Source organism: Triturus cristatus, chromosome 6, assembly GCF_964204655.1.
Source record: "Triturus cristatus chromosome 6, aTriCri1.1, whole genome shotgun sequence".
Lineage (NCBI taxonomy): Eukaryota > Metazoa > Chordata > Amphibia > Caudata > Salamandridae > Triturus > Triturus cristatus.
In genome coordinates, this window is record NC_140589.1 from 43,236,154 (window position 1) to 43,255,843 (window position 19,690).

The 19,690-nt window shown below is 45.7% G+C and overlaps 1 protein-coding gene across 1 annotated transcript in view; it reads left to right on the forward strand.

Annotated features, from left to right (window-relative positions):
• Positions 1-19,690, forward strand: part of KIF6 (kinesin family member 6) — a 1,720,339-nt gene that overhangs the window by 99,228 nt on the left and 1,601,421 nt on the right. The window contains exon 2 of the mRNA XM_085610234.1: positions 3,634-3,743. Within this exon, the coding sequence (XP_085466360.1) occupies positions 3,634-3,743 (110 nt within the window). The remainder of the gene's footprint in view (positions 1-3,633; positions 3,744-19,690) is intronic.

Sequence of the window (19,690 nt, forward strand, 5' to 3'; positions counted from 1 at the left end):
CCAGGAAGCGGCGGCCGCCATTTTGTGTATTTCACTCTGAAAAAAAAGAGTGAAAACAAGGAAAGGGGGCAATGAGGAGAGTTACAGACCCCCTAACATTTGTGAGGGGGTCAAAGAAGGACTGTAAAGTACAAAGAAAACATTTATTGATTTTAAAAAAAATCACGGGGTACGCGTACGGTAAGCTTACGGTAAGCGTACGGTAGAAAAAAAAAAAAAAAAAAATGAAAATCAGATTTAAGTGTTTAGATATTAGGGGGCTCTAAAAAGAGCCGTTGTGTTTATGAAATGATTTTTTAGTGGTACCTACAAGTAAGTACCGATGCAGAGTCTAAGGTTCAAGAGGAAGACTCTGTTCCCTTCATCATTGAAGTGCACACCATCTCCTCTATAAATGTCTTGCATGTCATAACGCAAGTTGTTGTGGTAAATGGCACCCATACCATAGTCACGGAGGAAAGCAGAAACAGATTTGTTGACGTGCTTTCTTGCTTTGTCATCGCACCGCGTGCCCACCGTGCGTGCACGGCACTAACTGCGTAAAGTGGGCGCGCGGTGCGCGAAGCGCACCGCGTGCTCACTGTGCGCGCACGGTGCGCGAAGCGCACCGTGCGCGCACGGAACGAACTGCGTTAAGTGGGCGCGCACGCCACGAATGGCGTAAAGTAACTTAGCATTTAAAAAACCTTGCAAATTCACTGAAAAAACCATAGGTTTCACACATGTTATAGTTAGCGGAAATTTTACTGATAAAAAACCAATGAAATTCCCCCGTTATAGTTAGTGCAGGCAACTATAACTCACGCGACCGCAATCTTCTGCTGATGACATATGTGTCTTTATGAAAAAAAAATATTTGTAATATATGTATAGCTAAAAATGTATGGAAGAAGACATGGGCAAATAAGTGTCTAAATACAGTATTAGCATCAGCAGAGGATTGCGGTCGCGTGAGTTATAGTTGCCTGCACTAACTATAACGGGGGAATTTCATTGGTTTTTTATCAGTAAAATTTCCGCTAACTATAACATGTGTGAAACCTATGGTTTTTTCAGTGAATATATATATATATAATATATTCGTGTGTATTCCCTAAGATCTGGGCGTTTGATGGAGAGAATATATATATATATAATCGAAGGTTCTTTTGTGCTATATGGCCAATAAATTTACAAATTGAGCAATTCACTGTGAGTGCGCAAATTCTTTCTCTGAGAAATGTATGTGTGTGTATATATATATATATATATATATATATATATATATATATATATAATATGATTTTCACAATTCCATTCTTCTTGTGGTTCGACGTAACTGAGGCAGCACTCCAGGGGTAATATTTCAAATTAATTTTATTTAATTTCAACACTCGTGGCACATGGGACAGTCTATGCGTTTCGGTGAGTTGCCTTCCACAGGACCATAGAGTCCTGGGGCCAGATGTACAACCCTTTTTTGCAGTCGCAAACGGGAGATTGGCCCATTTGCGACCGCAATAAAGGCGTCCAGGCATGTATAAACGTAATTTTGCGAGTCACAGACTCTCAAAATAGCGTTTGCGACTCTCGCTGTTAGGAAGGGGCGTCCCTTCCTATTAGCGAGTATCAATGCAATGTACTGTTGTTTTGCGATTGCATTTGCGGTCGCAAAACACTTGCAGTTTACCACCTACTTCAAGTAGGTGGTAAACCACTTGCAAACAGGAAGGGGTCCCCAGGGGGACCCATTCCCCTTTGTGGGTGTGTGCGAAAATATATTTTAAGAGCGCGCAGTGGTCCCAGGGACCACTGCCTGCCATTAAAAAATGAAACCGAAAAGTTTCATTTTTCTTTTTTAAATGCATACCGGTTTCCTTTAAGGAAAATGGGCTGCATTTAAAAAAACAAAAAACAAAAAAAACTGCTTTATTTAAAAAGCAGTCACAGTCATGGTGGTCAGCTGACCCCAGCAGGCCGCCATCCTTGTGACTGCTAGCCATTCCCAATGGGGTCGCAAATTGCTCTTGCCTCATGAATATTGATGAGGCATGCAATTTGTGACCCCGTTGGGAATCACAAACGGTGTCTGAGACACTGTTGTACGTTCACTTTGGCGAGTCGCAAATTGCGAGTCGGAAATTCGGCGCAATTTGCGACTCGCTAAAGTGAATGGTTGTACATTTGGCTCCTGGTGTCTAGCTAGTCCTTTTAAAATGTTTGTGACCATAGTCCATCAACAATGTTTACTATTTAGGTCGTAACTAGACCTCACATTTTGTTTCCCCTATTAAGCAATTAATCCGCAATGTTTTACATTTAATTCATGTAAAGTACATTGGTTTCACATTAGCTTAATTATGTTTTTTGCAATTCATTCAGAAATGAGACATTTCAATTCATTATCACAGTAAAGCACTCAAATACATGAAATGGCTCTTTATATACAGTACACATACTAAGCAGCAGTCCACGGATGGGGGGGCCCCCTCCTCTCTACGGGGGCGTAAAAGAGCAGGGTCATGAGTGACGGTAGACTGGGGTTGAGGGGACGGGATGAGGTGACATCGGTTTGAAAAGTACAAATGCACTATTGTTTGTGGGATACTCATTCAAGATTCTCTGTATGAGGTTCCATCAGAGGTACAATACGCAGAGATTCCTCATAAAGTGCAAGCGCAATGTTGGTATTAAGGTGCTGTTCGAAAGTTATTCTTTAAGGTTCACATCTAGCAGCAGGTTCTTTGTTTGTGCAAAATGAATTTTATGATCCAATTTAGCATGATACTATTGGAAATGCTAAAGTAGTGTTCCATTTAGTATTAGGTTTTAAGTTAGCAGCACTAAGATGTTTATACAAAGTGTCAGTGTCATATAAAGTGCAACATCCATATTGTTTCATAGGTCGTGAAATTTGGGATATATTCACCGCCTAATAAAGTGCTAGTGCATACTTGATAAATAAACATACAATATGAGCTTCAGTGATCAAGCTGCTGTTTTTATCTTATGGTTTCTGTGTATATATTTATACACATATAACATTTGTATTAGACAGAAATGCAGCAGCTCAGTTAACACTGTTACCATCAGTAAGGATGTTCTGGTGTGTGTGTCTGTGTGTGTGTGTCTGTGTGCGCATTTTCAGAGTGGTTGAGAAAGGAGGCATGATCACCGAAGACATCTCAGCAATCCTGCTTTGTGGAACTTACTGGAGGTATTAGGAGGGCTTGCAGGCCCCCAAGGACTCTCTGGAGCCAAGGGAATTTCATCCCCCAACCAGCATTGCGCCAGGAAGCGTGTTTGCAGTGGTTGAGAAAGGGGGCGTGGCCTCTGAAGTCCTCTCCGCAGTCGCAAACTAAAACATGTTTTAGGCCTCTGGGAGGCGGTGGTCCTCAGGGCTGGTGTGGGGGGGGTGGTGGTGTTGGTGGTGAGAGGCCCCTCCCAATAGAATGCATAAAGCTCCGTGAACAAGATGAGGATCTTATTACGGGACACTAGGTCGTCTTCTTCGTCTCGCAGACTAGTGTGGAAGTGGTTATTTCAGAGGTGTAAGTAAATTAAGAAATGTCTGCGTTATGGAGAATTTGTCATCTCCTTCCCAAGGATTGCACGAAAAGTAACCACCCTCTCCCAATGTCTCTTCTGTTGCAGATCTATTCAGTTGATGATGAAGAAAACTCAACCTCAACCTTGGAGATTCTTGTCCCGCGTGACCTAGCGGATGGATTTGTAAATAACAAGCGGGAGAGCTACAAGTTTAAGTGAGTCGTATATCCCTTCCCTCCCTGTGATACTGTAGGTTTAAGCCTCTGGATAGTTCATGAGACTAATGAAGTTCATCTGGTCCCCTGTGGCAACCCTCAGCGGCTCATGTATGAAGAGTGCAGATGAATGCTTTGAGTTTCTGCATCCGATGGATTCTAGTGCTTGAACCCTCATTTGCGGTAGGACAGCGTGTGCTGCATTCATGCTAGGTTTTTATGTTATCCACATGAACTATATTTACATTCAGTGAATCTAAAGGAAAGTATGTGTATGGTTGTGTTTATCCTGCAAATGTGGCTTGTGTCCTGCTTTTCTCAGGGTACATTGATCCACCTTGGCGTTACCTGATCCACAAAAAAGCATGTTATCCTTTTCTATAAATTTACCATTTTTGTTGTCCATCATTTCTTTAAACAAGCCGACTTGGTGCCTTTTAGACTCTTCAGATCCAGGAGTCCAGTCTCTGTATCTATGCTCATGTCCTCCGACAAATACCAGAGGGCGCGATGCAAATAGAGGCTTATAGAGTATACGTGTTGGTAAATGCCTAGTTCAGGCAGATGCTTTCTGGGAGTGCCCTTTCTGAATTGGAACAGATGGTAAATGCCTAGTTCAGGCAGATGCTTCCTGTGAGTGCCCTTTCTGAATTGGAACAGATGGTAAATGCCTAGTTCAGGCAGATGCTTTCTGTGAGTGCCCTTTCTGAATTGGAACAGACTCCTCTCTGATTTGAACTCAGAGGCTTTGGTTCATCGGGCTGTCCTGAACATTAAAACGTACATGGGCTTGATCCGGTAGTCGGATGGATATACTCTACACCCCCTTCCGTTTTGTTTGCATCGACTGCGGGGCTGAATCGCCTTTTGCTCCCACGTATCCATGCTAAGTTTCTGATGAAGATCTTTTTAAACCTAACGATCAGTCCTTCAATGACTTGCACAATATTGTCTCTCATACCTGCAGGTGGCCACTGTGTCACCATCACTATTTGCCTCTGAACCCAAAACCTCCTGTCTGCAGACACCCACCATGTTCTTTTAATCTGCGCTTGCCCTTCAGAAGATGAGTGTGAGGTTCATGGAGTGCTATACAATGGGTAACAGCCAGGCCTACTGTGTACTGTGCTGAGCGGCCATACAATATACAACAGTTCTTGGTAGAGAAAGTGGCCTCCGCGGAAGGATAAAATGCCACCCAATCGATGTCGTTTGATAGTGAAGGTCAAAGGACATGTCCTGAGAAGGAAAATCGTTGTCATCCGTGCAGAATGTCCAACAAGTGTTATTTCTGGAACCAAGGCAAGGCTAGAACCTCTTCTCATCTCTTTCACTCTAAGTTGGAAGGTCTCAGACATAGTTACCCGGTGTCCCGCTCTTGAGTTCACCATCTCCAGAAGCTAGGCTTGCTTCCTGCTCAGGAGGTTTAGGATGGCTGCCTACTGGCCCTCCCTGGTAATACTGCGCAGTTTGCCAGGACTGCCCCCCTCTCTTTCTACTTTGGGTGCAAGGTATGTGTGTAGTGTGTTTATGGTGCACTAGCTCAACTCTGAGTGCGCAGTTCCTCACCAGATGATTACAGGAGAGAGAGTAGAGACAGCCAGTTAACTTATTTTTGGGAGATATTTTAATTTTTTTATAACTTGACGAAAGAGAAAAATATTAAGCAAGTATTTTAATAGTTTAAAGTACTTTTTTCATCCTCTCGGGTGATGACGGAGCGGGTCTCAGTACTCGGTTATACAATATACACAACCAACCCTCTTGACCACATCTAGTTCCACCAGCAGTGTTTGTACATCAAGAATTCTTCCCATTTCAGCACCTATAGGGGGAGCGGTGCCATATACTCTTGCACCATTTAGTCAACAGCCACTTCTTCAAGGTCCTTTAAAAAATCCCCCTCTTTGCTCCCATGCACTGGTCCATGCCAGAGCATTGTTGCGGGGATTCTGCTCATGCACAGAACTATGCGCAGGAAACCAGGACCTCAGTGAATTGTGGTGTACCAAAAAACTCACCTCAGTACCCAGAACCCCTATCCGACTAGCATCAGTGTCTCATTCGTTCTCCGTATCATCTCGAAGCTACCAATGATTAGACAACCCAGAACAAGCGACTTGGAGTACTCTCAGGAATGGTGGGAATCAGAAACACCTTTTCGTTATTATTCTCATATCAGTCCACAACACGAGTAATCAGAGACACGGAAAAGTTTAAAATGTTTATTTTTAACTATGTGCTCTAAGGTGCAGTACTTTGGCTAATACAAGCAGGCAAATGATTAAAAATAAAACCATCAGCATTGTTACAATACCATAGAAAATGAAGGGAGAAATCATATTAAAAATGATAGTGGAAAACAAGTCCTATAATACTTTGTGGACCACCCTCCCTTGGCTAGTAAAATAGTTTAAAAAACTAATAGAAGGTCTCTAGGTTTGAATGGGGAACCCCATACCTCAAAGATCAGCATAGGTGAATCACATCACAGGATCAACTCTGCTCTCTGTGTCTGGAAAGGTTTTCTCCAAGTGTCTGAATCATGCATGCAAATGCAATATTAAAGGCACCCGAGGTTGTTATTTGCAGCTATGTGCTTGTTGTGTCTAGAGCGTGGGCCGATCAACCTGAATTCTACAGCATACATTGTTATTTGACCTTGACGGCTTCTGCACATAGTGTTTAGACTAAGGTCGCGGGGCATGTCTAGGGATGTGAACAACAGACCGTTCTCATGTGAAGAAAAAGCAAGCAAGCAGTTTTACTTGTAATAACAGCTACCTGTAGTGTCGTGTGCAAAACAGCAAAGTGGCAAGATGGCGTTTAGCTTCTAAAGCACTTATGCTAATGTAGCAATGTGTGCTCATAAAACCCTGTCTCCACTACAGCATCATCCATCTCTTGTGAGATGTACAGGATTTCTCTTTACACTACACTTAAGCATAAGGCAATATGCTGTTTTTCCTAAATAAACCTGTGTTTAAGAGTGATTCCATTGGCTAAAGCAGGATGAGTGCTTTAGCAAAAATCAGGAAACCATCTAGACATCCTCTGGACTGGACTGGACTGCATTACCATTACTATGGCTAATGTATCTATAAATGCCAGCAAAAAAATCTACCCTGACTGTCTTCCATCCCATGTGTCTAAGACCATTGACTGATAGATTTATCAATCAATCAGGATTTATAAAGTGCAGCAAATCAACCATGAGGGTCTCAAGGCGCTGAACTTGCTAGCTGCTTCTGATGGATACTTCTGCCTGTGGATTCCTCTCCTTCTGAATACCCCCTGCGCCAGCCTTCCGCGGCGTGCTGACGTCAGTTCCCTTTTATCCGGCGCCGTCGACGCATAATGGTTTTTCTAGGGGCTCCCCATTTTCTATAGAGAAAACTTTGTATCCTCGAGGCAGGGGTGTGGAATTTTATAAAATATCTACTTGTCCATGGGGCAGTTTGCTTCATAAATCTACTTGTCCTGTAACAAAATCCACTTGTCCCTTTAGTGCCATGTAATGCAGTGACAAATTATGGCAGCAATCTCATTATATAAGAGCTCCGGAATAGCCTCTCTGATTATGCCATGGCTTCTTCCATAGTAGGGTTTGAATACTAGCAATTCCCTTATGTTGCCACGTTTCAGCAGATCTACATACTAGCACTGAAGGTAAGCATCAGTTCCAGGGTTGGAATGCCCTTTTGAGTCTGTGCAAACCTACTAATTTGCATATTTTAAGGGTTTTTGCCAACTCTTCTCTAATCTTTTCCCATACTGAGAAAGGTTGGAAATTTACTCCTGACAATGGCAGACATAAAACTTCTTTCAGGGTTGGGGAGAAAATGGTTGGAGGGAAAGTGAACTTGCAAACACTCAGATTTTCGCATGAGCACATCTACACCTGCATTAGCTTATGCTAAAATAGAGTTCTCCAATATTTTCTAGGAGTACTATTTCTTGGCCTACTCCTGTAAAGTCTTGTAAATTCATGAAAGTCATAAATCTGCACTTAATGCAAGGACATGAGTGCACTTTTGAGACTTTATTTAATAATTGGGCCCCTGATTAGGTCTGGCGTTAACCATGACTTTTTGTGTATATTAAAATTCTGTCTCTCTCTCTGTCGGCTAGCTTCACTGTGAGTGACAGCATTCTGTTCTTTCACAAGGAGCATAATCAACACATAGTCGTTTTGTTCAGCGCCAGGAACTACTGTTGCAATGTGTGCTTTTTGAGACCAAAACAATTTTTGCTTTTGCCAATGTTTGTTACAATGAGGGCCCAGTAGCTCCCACACCAATAAGGTTTTACAAAAAAACATGCCAAAACAAGTCACGCATTGGCAAAACCAAAAGTCTGACCAACAATTTCAGACCTATTGGCTTTACCAATGCTTGTTTATTTTTGTTTCCCATAATCTTATTAAAACTGGTTTACACTGATTTTCCATTATGAATATTTTTGGGAAACACTAGCATACATCAACATATTTGACTAAATGATGCTGCAGGAAAATGGTACCTAAAATGTTACAGTATAGCAAAATGTTTTTGCATTTTTTTGGTGAACATTTTATTTTGAAAACAAAGAATAATCAATCTTGCTTTCAAGCTTCTGCATATATTTGCATCTAATCAGAGAGCATTCTGGGAGCAGTATGCATAGCCTCATATTTCTAAATATTTAAAACGTGTGTACACATTTTTATACTGGACCCACTGTCAGTAGTACAGTCTGAACTTACAACATGTACTTAGATTACTCACCATAATAATAAAGGTTTTGCATTAATGAACCATAAATACACGTTTGAACAGCATTAACACATGGACACAAATATTACCTTAACTGCAGGCAAAGCCTTTCCATGATCTATAATGTGGTACTGTAAACGGGCAGTCAAAGGGTTTGTGATGTAGGGGGTTGGGCCTACTTGTCCCAAGGACAAAATACACATGGCTACTTCTAGGAAGTCTGGGTTTAAACCCTGCAGAGAGTGTGGCGGTCACATGTCGATCACTGACCCGCATGATGATTGCCTCTGGTGCTTATCGTCTGATCACGACGTTGATGAATGCCGAAGCTGCAGGAAGATGAATCCGAAGGCCATTAAGGAGCGTGAGGCTAAGCTGTTTATAGCCAGAGCCAAGAAGGAGAAGAGGGGTCGTAAAAGAACGAAGTCGTCGGCTTCTCATACTTCGAAATCAAGAAAACATAAGAAGTCTAAGAGGAGACATGGCTCTCGGCGCCGTTCGTCGAAGGTCATGGCTTCGGGGTCGAGGTCGCCTTCTCCAGCTAAGCGACTTCGAAGACAGGACTTTGTTTCGCCTTCTCCGAGTCCATCTCCACGGGTGACGCCGGTTCCATCTCCGGTTCCGAGGTCGCCGGCGTCAAAGGGCTCTTCATCGCATGAAGGTTCTCCGGCTCCAGCTATGTCTCCGACGCCCGGGGAATTGTCTCCAGGCTGTGTGGCTTCACCTGTGCGGGCGCCGTCCCCGGCTCTGCAGGCTCCGGTTCGGCCTCAGTTGGTTCCGCTTAAGGAAGGTGCAGATCCATATTCTCCTTTTCCTGTTCCTGGGTCAGACCCTACGCATTTTCTTAATGCGATGTTTGGCATGTTTGCCAAGGCCTCTACTCCATCTGGTGCGCCTTCGTGCCCCGTGGGTCCTTTGGCCTTTAACTTGGGTGTGCCTCACCACTATGCTCAAGCACTCTGTGCCATTCTTGCCGTCGACTCCGGCTTGGCATTTCCCGGCGCCGAGGTCTTCCACTCCGGCTCCGCGGACTCCTTCGGCTGTTGAGTCGGCGCCGCCTCAAATTCGATCGATGCCGAGGTTTAAAGCTGAGACTCCTCCATCGATGCTGTTTATGTCCTCACCGGCGCGGTGCTTGGCGCCGCTGATACCGATTCTTAAACAGCGCTCTAGAAGAGAGGCGCAGAGACTCCTTGAGGAGGAGGAATATGCACAGGATCAGGAGGAAGGAGAAATTGTTGAGTCTGTGGACGAGTTTGAGGGCTTACAGGAGGCCAGTGCGTTGGATACTTCTCCTGAGTAGGATCTCTCATCCCCGAAGGCTGGAGTATTACAAGACATTGCTCCTTATCAGGTAGTAATAAGGAAGGCAGCTGAATTGCTTGATCTGCAACTTCCCTCAGCGGAGGTAAAATCTAATATCCTTACGGAGGTTCTTAACACAACTTCTCAGCCTCTGAACCGCTGCTACCCTTTAATGATGCCTTAACGGAGCCTATAATGGAAGTTTGGCAGAAGCCTTTGTCTGCTCCTGCAGTTTCTCGTTCCATCTCAAGAAGGTACTGCCCTGCTCCTTGGGATCCGGCTTTTCGGTCTTCACATCCATCTGCAGAAAGCTTTGTGGTCCAGGCTTCTTGTTCGAAGCAATCTTCTGGTTCTTTCTCTACCATACCTGGTGATAGGGATTTCTAAAAAAATGGAGCAGGCAGCAAAGAAGGTATTCTCTTCTGCGAGTATGGCTCTAAAGTCCACTAATGCAACTTGTCTTTTTAGGAGGTATATCCATGCTCTGATGAACTCAAGTCAAGCAGCCAGCTCCAAAGTTGCCTGAAGAGGATCGGAATAATTTCTTGGAGGCCCTTTCTGATTCTCAAGCTGCGGCCCGTCAGGTGATACAATCGGGTCTGGACATTGCTGACTCGTGTGATGGGGTCTTCTGTGGCGACAAGAAGACAAGCCTGGCTTAGATCGTCCGGATTTTCTCCTGATGCTCAAGCGTATCTGGTGGATTTGCCCTATGATGGGTCAAGACTATTTGGTTCAAAGGCTGACTCTGCCTTACAGCGTTTTAAGGAAAGCAGGGCTACTGCAAGGTCTCTGGACCTCCAGGTGCAGTCCAGGGGATACGGCTACAAGTGGTATCGTGGTTTTGGAAGAGCTGCTTCCTTTCGCGGCCACCAGCAGGCTCAAAAGGGCCAGCAGCAGCAGAACCCTTTTGTACAAATTGTACAGAGGAAAGAATAAAGGGTGTCTTAGGGGAGCCTCTCTTCAGCAATCCTCCTCCACTTCTCCTCCCTCCACCGTTGGTACTTCAGGAAAGCAGTTCTAGATCCCCCATCTTAGAACATGTTGGTCCGGTAGGGGGTCGGGTGTCCCACTTTCTACAAGATTGGAAACTGATCACTTCAGATCGTTGGGTTTTAAATCTTGTAGAGAATGGGTGCGCCCTCCCTTTTTTAGAGTTTCCTCCTCCTTACCCTCCTCGCTAGGGTTGGTGTTCAGAGGACCACTTACTGCTTTCACAGCAGGAAGTTCTTACCTAGATACAGAAAGGTGCGAAAGAGGTGATCCTGGTGGAGGAAAGGGGTCAGAGATGCTGCTCCCGGCATTTCCTGATCACCAAAAAGGACGGTCGATTTAAGGCCGATTTTGGACCTCAGGATTTTGAATCTTTACCTCAGGCAGGAAAAGTTCAAAATGTTGACCCTGGCTCAGGTTCTTCTTGCGCTGCAACAGGAAGACTGGATGGTGTCCATCGATCTGCAGGATGTGTATTTTCATCTTCCCATCCTGAAGTCGTATCATAAGTATCTCCGGTTCACGGTGGGATCGCAACACTACCAGTTTGCGGTTCTTCCGTTCGGTCTGACTTCCGCACCTCGAGTCTTTACGAAGGTGATGGCGGTGGTGGCAGCACATCTCAGAAGGTCAGGGGTTCATGTTGTTCCCTACCTAGATGGCTGCCTGTTCATAGGGGCAATACTGGACACTACTGTGTGTCGGGCATTCCCGCCTCCACAGAGGGTTCTCGACATTCAGGAGATGATTCCTTTGTTTCACGATGGTGGGGTTGTTCCAGTCCTGAAGGTACTACACCTGCTCGCTTCCTGCATACTGTTGGTCAGTCATGCGCGCTGGCACATGAGGGCACTCCAGTGGTGCTTCCGCAGGCAGTGGTATCCACACAACGGAGATCTCCGGGAGAAGGTCCGAATCTCCAGAGAAGGTGCAGCAGAGTTGACTTGGTGGGGTGTGCAGGGCAACCTGTCTCAAGGAAAGCCCTTTCAGATTCCTCCACCTGTGGCCACAGTGATCACGGATGCCTCCACTCTAGGGTGGGGTGCTCATCTGTGGGATCTGGAGGTCAAAGGTCTTTAGTCTCTAGAGGAAAGTTTGCGTCACATCAACCTTTTGGAATTGCGGGCGATACGTTTGGCACTAAAGGCTTTCCTTCCTTCCCTTCGCGGTCAGTCGGTTCAGGTCCTGACGGACAACACTACCGCGATGTGGTACATCAACAAACGGGGAGGTGTAGGGTTGTATCGTCTCTCTGTCGAGAGGCTCTGCGACTCTGGTCCTGGGCTCAAAACCATCAGATTTGTGTGTTTGCAAATCATCTAGCCGGTGTGCTGAATGTTTGTGCGGACAGTCTCAGTCGGCATTACTCGGCCGATCACGAGTGGCGGCTTCATCCGGAGGTGGTCCATCACATCTTCCAAATGTGGGGGTCTCCTCGGTTGGACCTGTTTGCCACCCACGAGAACGCGCACTGCCCGTTGTTCTGCAGTCTCCAGTATCCGATGCAGGGAGTGCTGGGGGACGCGTTTCAATTGGATTGGAGCTCAAAACTCCTTTACGCGTTTCCTCCCATTCCCTTGATTCCTCGGGTTCTGAAGAAGATTCGCCAAGACAGGGCCGAAGTCATATTGATCGTCCCGGATTGGCCAAGAACGGTTTGGTACACAGATCTTCTTCACCTCTCATCGCACCCTCTGCTCCGTCTCACTCTCAGGGGCAGGTTCTACACCCCCACCTCCAGAGCCTGCACCTTCATGGCTGGAGATTGAACGGGGCAACCTGAGTTCCTTCTCTCTCCTACCGGATGTGGTGGATGTTATTTTATTGTCCAGGCAACACTCCACCAAGTCTGTTTACTCATCGAGATGGTCTAGATTCGTTAAATGGTGTGGAGAGAGATCCATTGATCCTTTAAAGTCCCACTTGTCGAATGTTCTTCAGTTTTCACTGTCCTTGGCCCAGCAGGGCTGTGCTGTGGCCACTGTTAAGGGCTATTTGTCGGCTTTGTCTACTTTTCTATGTTTGCCAGACCAGCCGTCTTTATTTAAGTCCCCCATTGTCATGAGGCATATTAAGGGCCTTACAAATAAGTTTCCTCCCACTCCTTACATTATGCCTCAGTGAGATTTGAATCTCGTTCTTACCTTTTTAATGGGTTCTCCATTTGATACTCTTCATACTTGTCCTTTGAGGCTTCTTTCTTTTAAAACGGTCTTCTTGATTGCCATTACCTCGGCTAGGAGGGTAAGTGAGCTTTAGGCTCTAAGTTCAAAGCCTCCATTCTTGATCATTCATGCAGATAAGTTGGTTCTAAGGACCAGGGCTTCTTTCCTTCCTAAGGTGGTTACTCCTTTCCATTTGGGACAGTCCATTACTTTACCCACCTTTTATCCTCCCCCTCACCCTTCCAAGGAGGAGGAGAGACTTCATCTTTTGGACCTTAAGAGAGCTATCTGCTTTTATTTGGACAGAACAAGTGATCTGAGACTGAATGATCAGCGCTTTGTGGGCTATGTTGGGAAGATGAAAGGCAAGGCTGTGCACAAGTGGACTCTCTCCAGGTGGATTATCTTGTGCATCACGATTTGCTACACCTAGGCCAAGAAGGACTCTCCTGAAGGTATCAGAGCTCATTCCACTAGAGCGAAGTCTTCTTCTTCTACTTTGTCTTGAGGTGTTCCTGTTATTGATATTTGTAAAGCAGCAACTTGGGCCTCCCTTCAAACTTTTGCAAAGCATTACTGCTTGGATTCGGAGGTTAGGAGGGATTGCCATTTTGCTCTATCAGTTTTGTAAGATTTTTGGTCTCGTCAGGCCAACACCCTCCTCCGGGAAAGGTACGGCTCTGGGATTCTATTCAGAAGGTGAGGAATCCACAGGCAGAAGTATCCATTAGAAGAACAAGTTACTTACCTTCGGTAACGCTTTTTCTGGTGGATACAGTATCTGCCTGTGGATTCCTCACTGTCCCACCCGCCTCCCCCTTGTCCACCTGATACTACCAAAAAGATGCTTTAACTGTTTATCAGGAGTGTTTTTTAAATATGTTTTAATCATGCTTATGCTTTAATAGTGGGAAATGCTTGGTCTTTTGCTTTCTCTCTATGCTTTTATTGGTTTTGCAATTGTGTGTGTATATTTTGTATACTACGTATACATGTGAAAATGTGTCGATCTGCCCGTTTGCCTCGGTGGCACGGAAAAAATGGGTTGAACTGACGTCAGCACGCCGACGAGGTCTTCTTATGGTTCCGATTACGTCATTCGGAGTCACGAGCGGAGCCGTGCTATTATGACGTCCTCGTCGACGTGGGAGAGCTAGGAAAGAATTTCCGCGGAATGCTGGCGCAGGGGGTATTCAGAAGGTTGGGAATCCACAGGCAGATACTGTATCCACCAGAAAAAGCGTTACCGAAGGTAAGTAACTTGTTCATCTCTGAGAAAGCAGTGAAAAACAAGGTAAAAGCAGGTGAGAGCACTCAGAAAAACGGGGAAAGGAAGGAGAAAGGAGTAAAAAACGAGGCAAAAACAGGAGAAGGCTCTTAGAAAAATGGAGGAGAGGAAGTAGAAAGCAGTAAAAGAAAATGAGGCAAAAGCAGGAGAAAAAAACTCAGAAAAATGGGGGCAAATGAAGGAGAAAGTAGTAAAAAAACAAGGAGAAAGAACTCCGAAAAACGGGTGGCAGGAAGGAAAAAGCAATAAGAAACAAGGTAAAAGCTGGAGAAAGCACTTAGGAAAAAAGGGGAAAAGGGAAGAAAAATAAAAAACAAGGCAGAACAGGAGAAAACACTCCGAAAAAGTGGCAGGAAGCAGAGAGGTGCAGCACTGTGGATAGCTGGGCCTGGGGCCTGATCCTTATCAAAACATCTGTATTCTGGCATTGAGATTTGTTTATTTATTCTCGTTAAATCAATCTTTACTGACTGTCTTAAAGATCTCCAAAATGTGCCTGAGTGATCTGGAGGCATAACAGTCGAAATGTGCTGCTTCGATGTCATTCACTTACTATTATTTAACATTATGTACTTAAGCACATCAGTGCTTGTATGTCACTATTTCAGATTGAGACTGAAGTTGCTTCACTCACCACAGTTTCCTCCTTGGGATGTTCCAGTGCAGCCATCTTTGTGATGCAATGTGGTACTTGCTATAAGAGCGGTGATCCATGTGTCTCTGAAACCACTGAACGTTGTTTTACTGCATGAACTACTGAGTGGTCTCTGCAGCAGAATGGTGTTTGTATTGGATACTGTGGACATGGCTAGCAGGACCATGATAGTAGCATGTTTCTTTTCCCGGTTTGTGATTGGTAATACCGGTGACCGAGTCTGACGGTTAGCTCTGAGAACAGACAGTATGGAGATCAGGCAGGTATGTTCATCCATGGTTAGGGCTGAGAACAGACTGCATGGGGGCCGGGCAGGTATGTTCATCGATGGTTAGGTCTGAGAACAGACAGTATGGAGATCAGGCAGGTATGTTCATCCATGGTTAGGTCTGAGAACAGACAGTATGGAGATCAGGCAGGTATGTTCATCCATGGTTAGGTCTGAGAACAGACTGCATGGGGGCCGGGCAGGTATGTTCATCTATGGTTAGGTCTGAGAACAGACAGTATGGAGAGCAGGCAGGTATGTTCATCCATGGTTAGGTCTGGGAACAGACTGCATGGGGCCGGGCAGGTATGTTCATCCATGGTTAGGTCTGAGAACAGACAGTATGTTGATCAGGCAGGTATGTTCATCCATGGTTAGGTCTGAAAACTGACTACATGGGGGCCAGGCAGGTATTTCTATCCATGGTTAGCTCTCCGAACAGACTGCATGGGGCCGGACAGGTATGTTCATCTATGGTTAGGTCTGAGAACAGACAGTATGTTGATCAGGCAGGTATGTTCATCCATGGTTAGGTCTGAGAACAGACTGCATGGGGGCCGGGCAGGTATGTTCATCTATGGTTGGGTCTGAGAACAGACAGTATGGAGAGCAGGCAGGTATGTTCATCCATGGTTAGGTCTGGGAACAGACTGCATGGGGCCGGGCAGGTATGTTCATCCATGGTTAGGTCTGAGAACAGACAGTATGTTGATCAGGCAGGTATGTTCATCCATGGTTAGGTCTGAAAACTGACTACATGGGGGCCAGGCAGGTATTTCTATCCATGGTTAGCTCTCCGAACAGACTGCATGGGGCCGGACAGGTATGTTCATCCATGGTTAGGTCTTAGAACAGACTGCACGGGGGCCGGGCAGGTATGTTCATCCATGGTTTGCTCTGACAACAGACAGTATGGAGAACAGGCAGGTATGTTCATCCATCGGTCGGTCTGAGAACAGACTGCATGGGGTCCGGGCAGGTATTTTCATCCATGGTTAGCTCTGAAAACAGACTGCATGGAGGTCAGGTTGGTATGTTCATCCATGGTTAGGTCTGAGAACAGACAGTATGGAGAGCAGGCAGGTATGTTCATCCATGGTTAGGTCTGAGAACAGACTGTATAGAGGCCGGACAGGTATGTTCATCCATGGTTAGCTCTCAGAAGAGACTGCATGGGGGCCGGGCAGGTATGTTCGTCCATGGTTAGGTCTGTGAACAGACTGCATGGGGGCCGGGCAGGTATTTCTATCCATGGTTAGGTCTTAGAACAGACTGCACGGGGGCCGGGCAGGTATGTTCATCCATGGTTTGCTCTGACAACAGACAGTATGGAGAACAGGCAGGTATGTTCATCCATCGGTCGGTCTGAGAACAGACTGCATGGAGGTCGGTCAGGTATTTTCATCCATGGTTAGCTCTGAGAACAGACTGCATGGGGGCCGGTCAGGTATTTTCATCCATGGTTAGCTCTGAGAACAGACTGCATGGGGGCCGGTCAGGTATTTTCATCCATGGTTAGCTCAGAGAACAGACTGCATGGGGGTGGGTCAGATATTTTCATCCATGGTTAGCTCTGAGAACAGACTGCATGGGGGCCGGGCAGGTATTTTCATCCATGGTTAGCTCCGAGAACAGACTGCATGGGAGCCGGGCAGGTATTTCTATCCATGGTTAGCTCAGAGAACAGACTGCATGGGGGCCGGGCAGGTATTTTCATCCATGGTTAGCTCTGAGAACAGACTGCATGGGGGCCGGACAGGTATTTTCATCCATGGTTAGCTCTGAGAACAGACTGCATGGGGGCCGGGCAGATATGTTCATCCATGGTTAGCTCTGAGAACAGACTGCATGGGGGCCGGGCAGGTATTTTCATCCATGGTTAGCTCCGAGAACAGACTGCATGGGAGCCGGGCAGGTATTTTTATCCATGGTTAGCTCAGAGAACAGACTGCATGGGGGCCGGGCAGGTATTTTCATCCATGGTTAGCTCTGAGAACAGACTGCATGGGGGCCGGACAGGTATTTTCATCCATGGTTAGCTCTGAGAACAGACTGCATGGGGGCCGGGCAGGTATTTTCATCCATGGTTAGCTCTGAGAACAGACTGAATGGGGGCCGGGCAGGTATTTTCATCCATGGTTAGCTCTGAGAACAGACTGCATGGGAGCTGGTCAGGTATTTTCATCCATGGTTAGCTCGGAGAACAGACTGTATGGGGGCCGGGCAGGTATTTTCATCCATGGTTAGCTCTGAGAACAGACTTGTGATGGGGTGACGTCTCATATAACTGAAAGGCTACATGTTAACAGAAGGGTGCCCCCATTCAAACTGCGGGACGCTGATTTTAACTGGGGAATTACATGTGTAGCAGGACGCCTACACATGTAACAGGAGAACTAAATATGTAATAGGAGGACTGCATGTGTAATTAAAGAACTTTCACTTTACATTAAACAGACATGTCATTGTTAAAGGTTATTTAAAGGTAAATGATTAAATTGTATGTACTTTTTGACTTGTGAATCTGCACAGGTGCAATATCATTCAATGCTTTCGTTTTCATCCTTGTGTGTTGTCTGAGGCCTGCAAAGACTGGATGATCTGAGAAGTTGCTTGTTGTAGGACCAGTGTCTGCACCACTGGCCTGGACTGCGGGGTGGATCTGATGAACAGTCACTCGGAATCTCTTCCTTATTCTCTTGATTTGTTTCTCATTACAGAGTGTGATGCTCTGGTGCAGCCCCGGCCTCTGAATCAGTGAGATTGGAGAAGAGTGGTTCACTTCATCAGTCTCACTAGCCCAGTAGCGCTTCTTGGCCTGGAGAGGAGCTTTTCTGCGCTTGTCCAGTGGTTCATGTGAAGTCCTGTGGTGTGGCCGATAGTGTGACTCCAGGGAGGAGGCCTAGGGCAGAAACACTATCTTCAGTTCTATTGAACCCAAGGGGCCCAAGTGAAACTCTGCACATTTAAGGAAATTAGACGAAGGTCAAGATGTTATTTTATAGATAAGAGTTTAAAAAAAACTCATTTATTGAATATTTGATTCATTTCTTTAATTGGTTTTAATACCTCTTTTGAGGCAGTTGATACTTCCAGTTATTGCCCACCTACCTGCCCTTCAATAGGTAACTTCGTATTCCACAAATAATATTCACTGTTATCTCCTTACCCACTACTTCCCCATTGTACGGTTTATTGACGTAGGAACTGGTCTACTACACTCTTCCTACTGTCGTTTGCAACCTCTTCCTTGCCGCAGTCTTGGTCTCTGCGCTATCCGGCTCACAGTTTGCCACTAAAATAATCCGCTCTTTTGCCCTAAGCATAGTATTTTTGGTTCCATATCCTGATATCTTGTTCTGAATCCTACAGCAGGAGCGCTTTGAAGTCGAGTCTCTTCGCGTGGAGGTGTGCAGGTATCTGATCCCTCCAGGTAAGCGTCCCTCCTCCAGCTTCCTCTTGAGTTCCCAGATATGCCAGGCCTTTCCCCTCTGCTGGTATCATCATCCTTCTTCTCTCCAAGGTGCTGGCATTGACATCAACACTCCTTTTACCGTCGCCTCACAGAGAGAAATTTGTCAATTCTGTGGTGTCGTTTTCAGAAAAATATTTTGGAATAGCCTCTGGTCTCTTCTGTCAGTAGCTTGTCCTACAGGAGGCAGTCTCTGCGGATCCGCTCTTTCATTGGTGCTCCGCAGCCACGCCTCCTTCGATATGATTGTCACACCGAGGTCTGACCAAGGTCCAGGCACTTTATCAGCCCTGCCATGAGGTAAAAAGTAAAATGTTTTTCCTTTGGGTGACATTCCCTCCCATATGTCCAGGAGCTGTCTTATCACTTTAACAGATTCAATGTCTCAGATTGCTTTTTTCAGGATTTCCAGATACCTCTCTTCCATCCCATCATGCTAGTCCAGTTCCACTGATCCGCCCAGGTTATAATCCCCCTATAATGAGATCATCTACTTCGAACGTTTCCTTCTTGGTCCGTTATTGGTTCCAGAATTCTGCTTGTCTCCGAGTCAACAATACACAGAGGCCTGTGTAGCAAGGGTAGACATACCCTTCACTAAAGAGATCTGCCCGCTCTGCGACCTTCACCTCCAGAGAAAACTCTGGATGCAGTAGAATTCCCAGGCCTCCCTTCTGAACAGTATCTGAAGAAAGAAATACCTGTCTGCCCTTCGCTCTTAAACTCCCCACCCCTAGCAGAGTGGATTTATGAATATGGAGAAGTCCTCCTTATTAACGATAGTTTGCTAAGGAAGTTGGATCTTTGACATGAAGCGTACCCTGTTTCATGACATTTCATTCCTTAAGATTACTTCCCGTCTTTTGTATTCATCCTTGTGTTGCTGTGTCAGTCCCAGGAGGGACACTCTCCATGTCGGCCTGTTTGGGGACCCGACTCACACGGCCACATACCACTGACCTTCCTTCGTGGTTCAGGAAGGAGGGAGGGTTAAAGCAGAGGTACGCAAGTAGGGCAGTATAAGATCAATGGAAGCGTCTTCGTGCC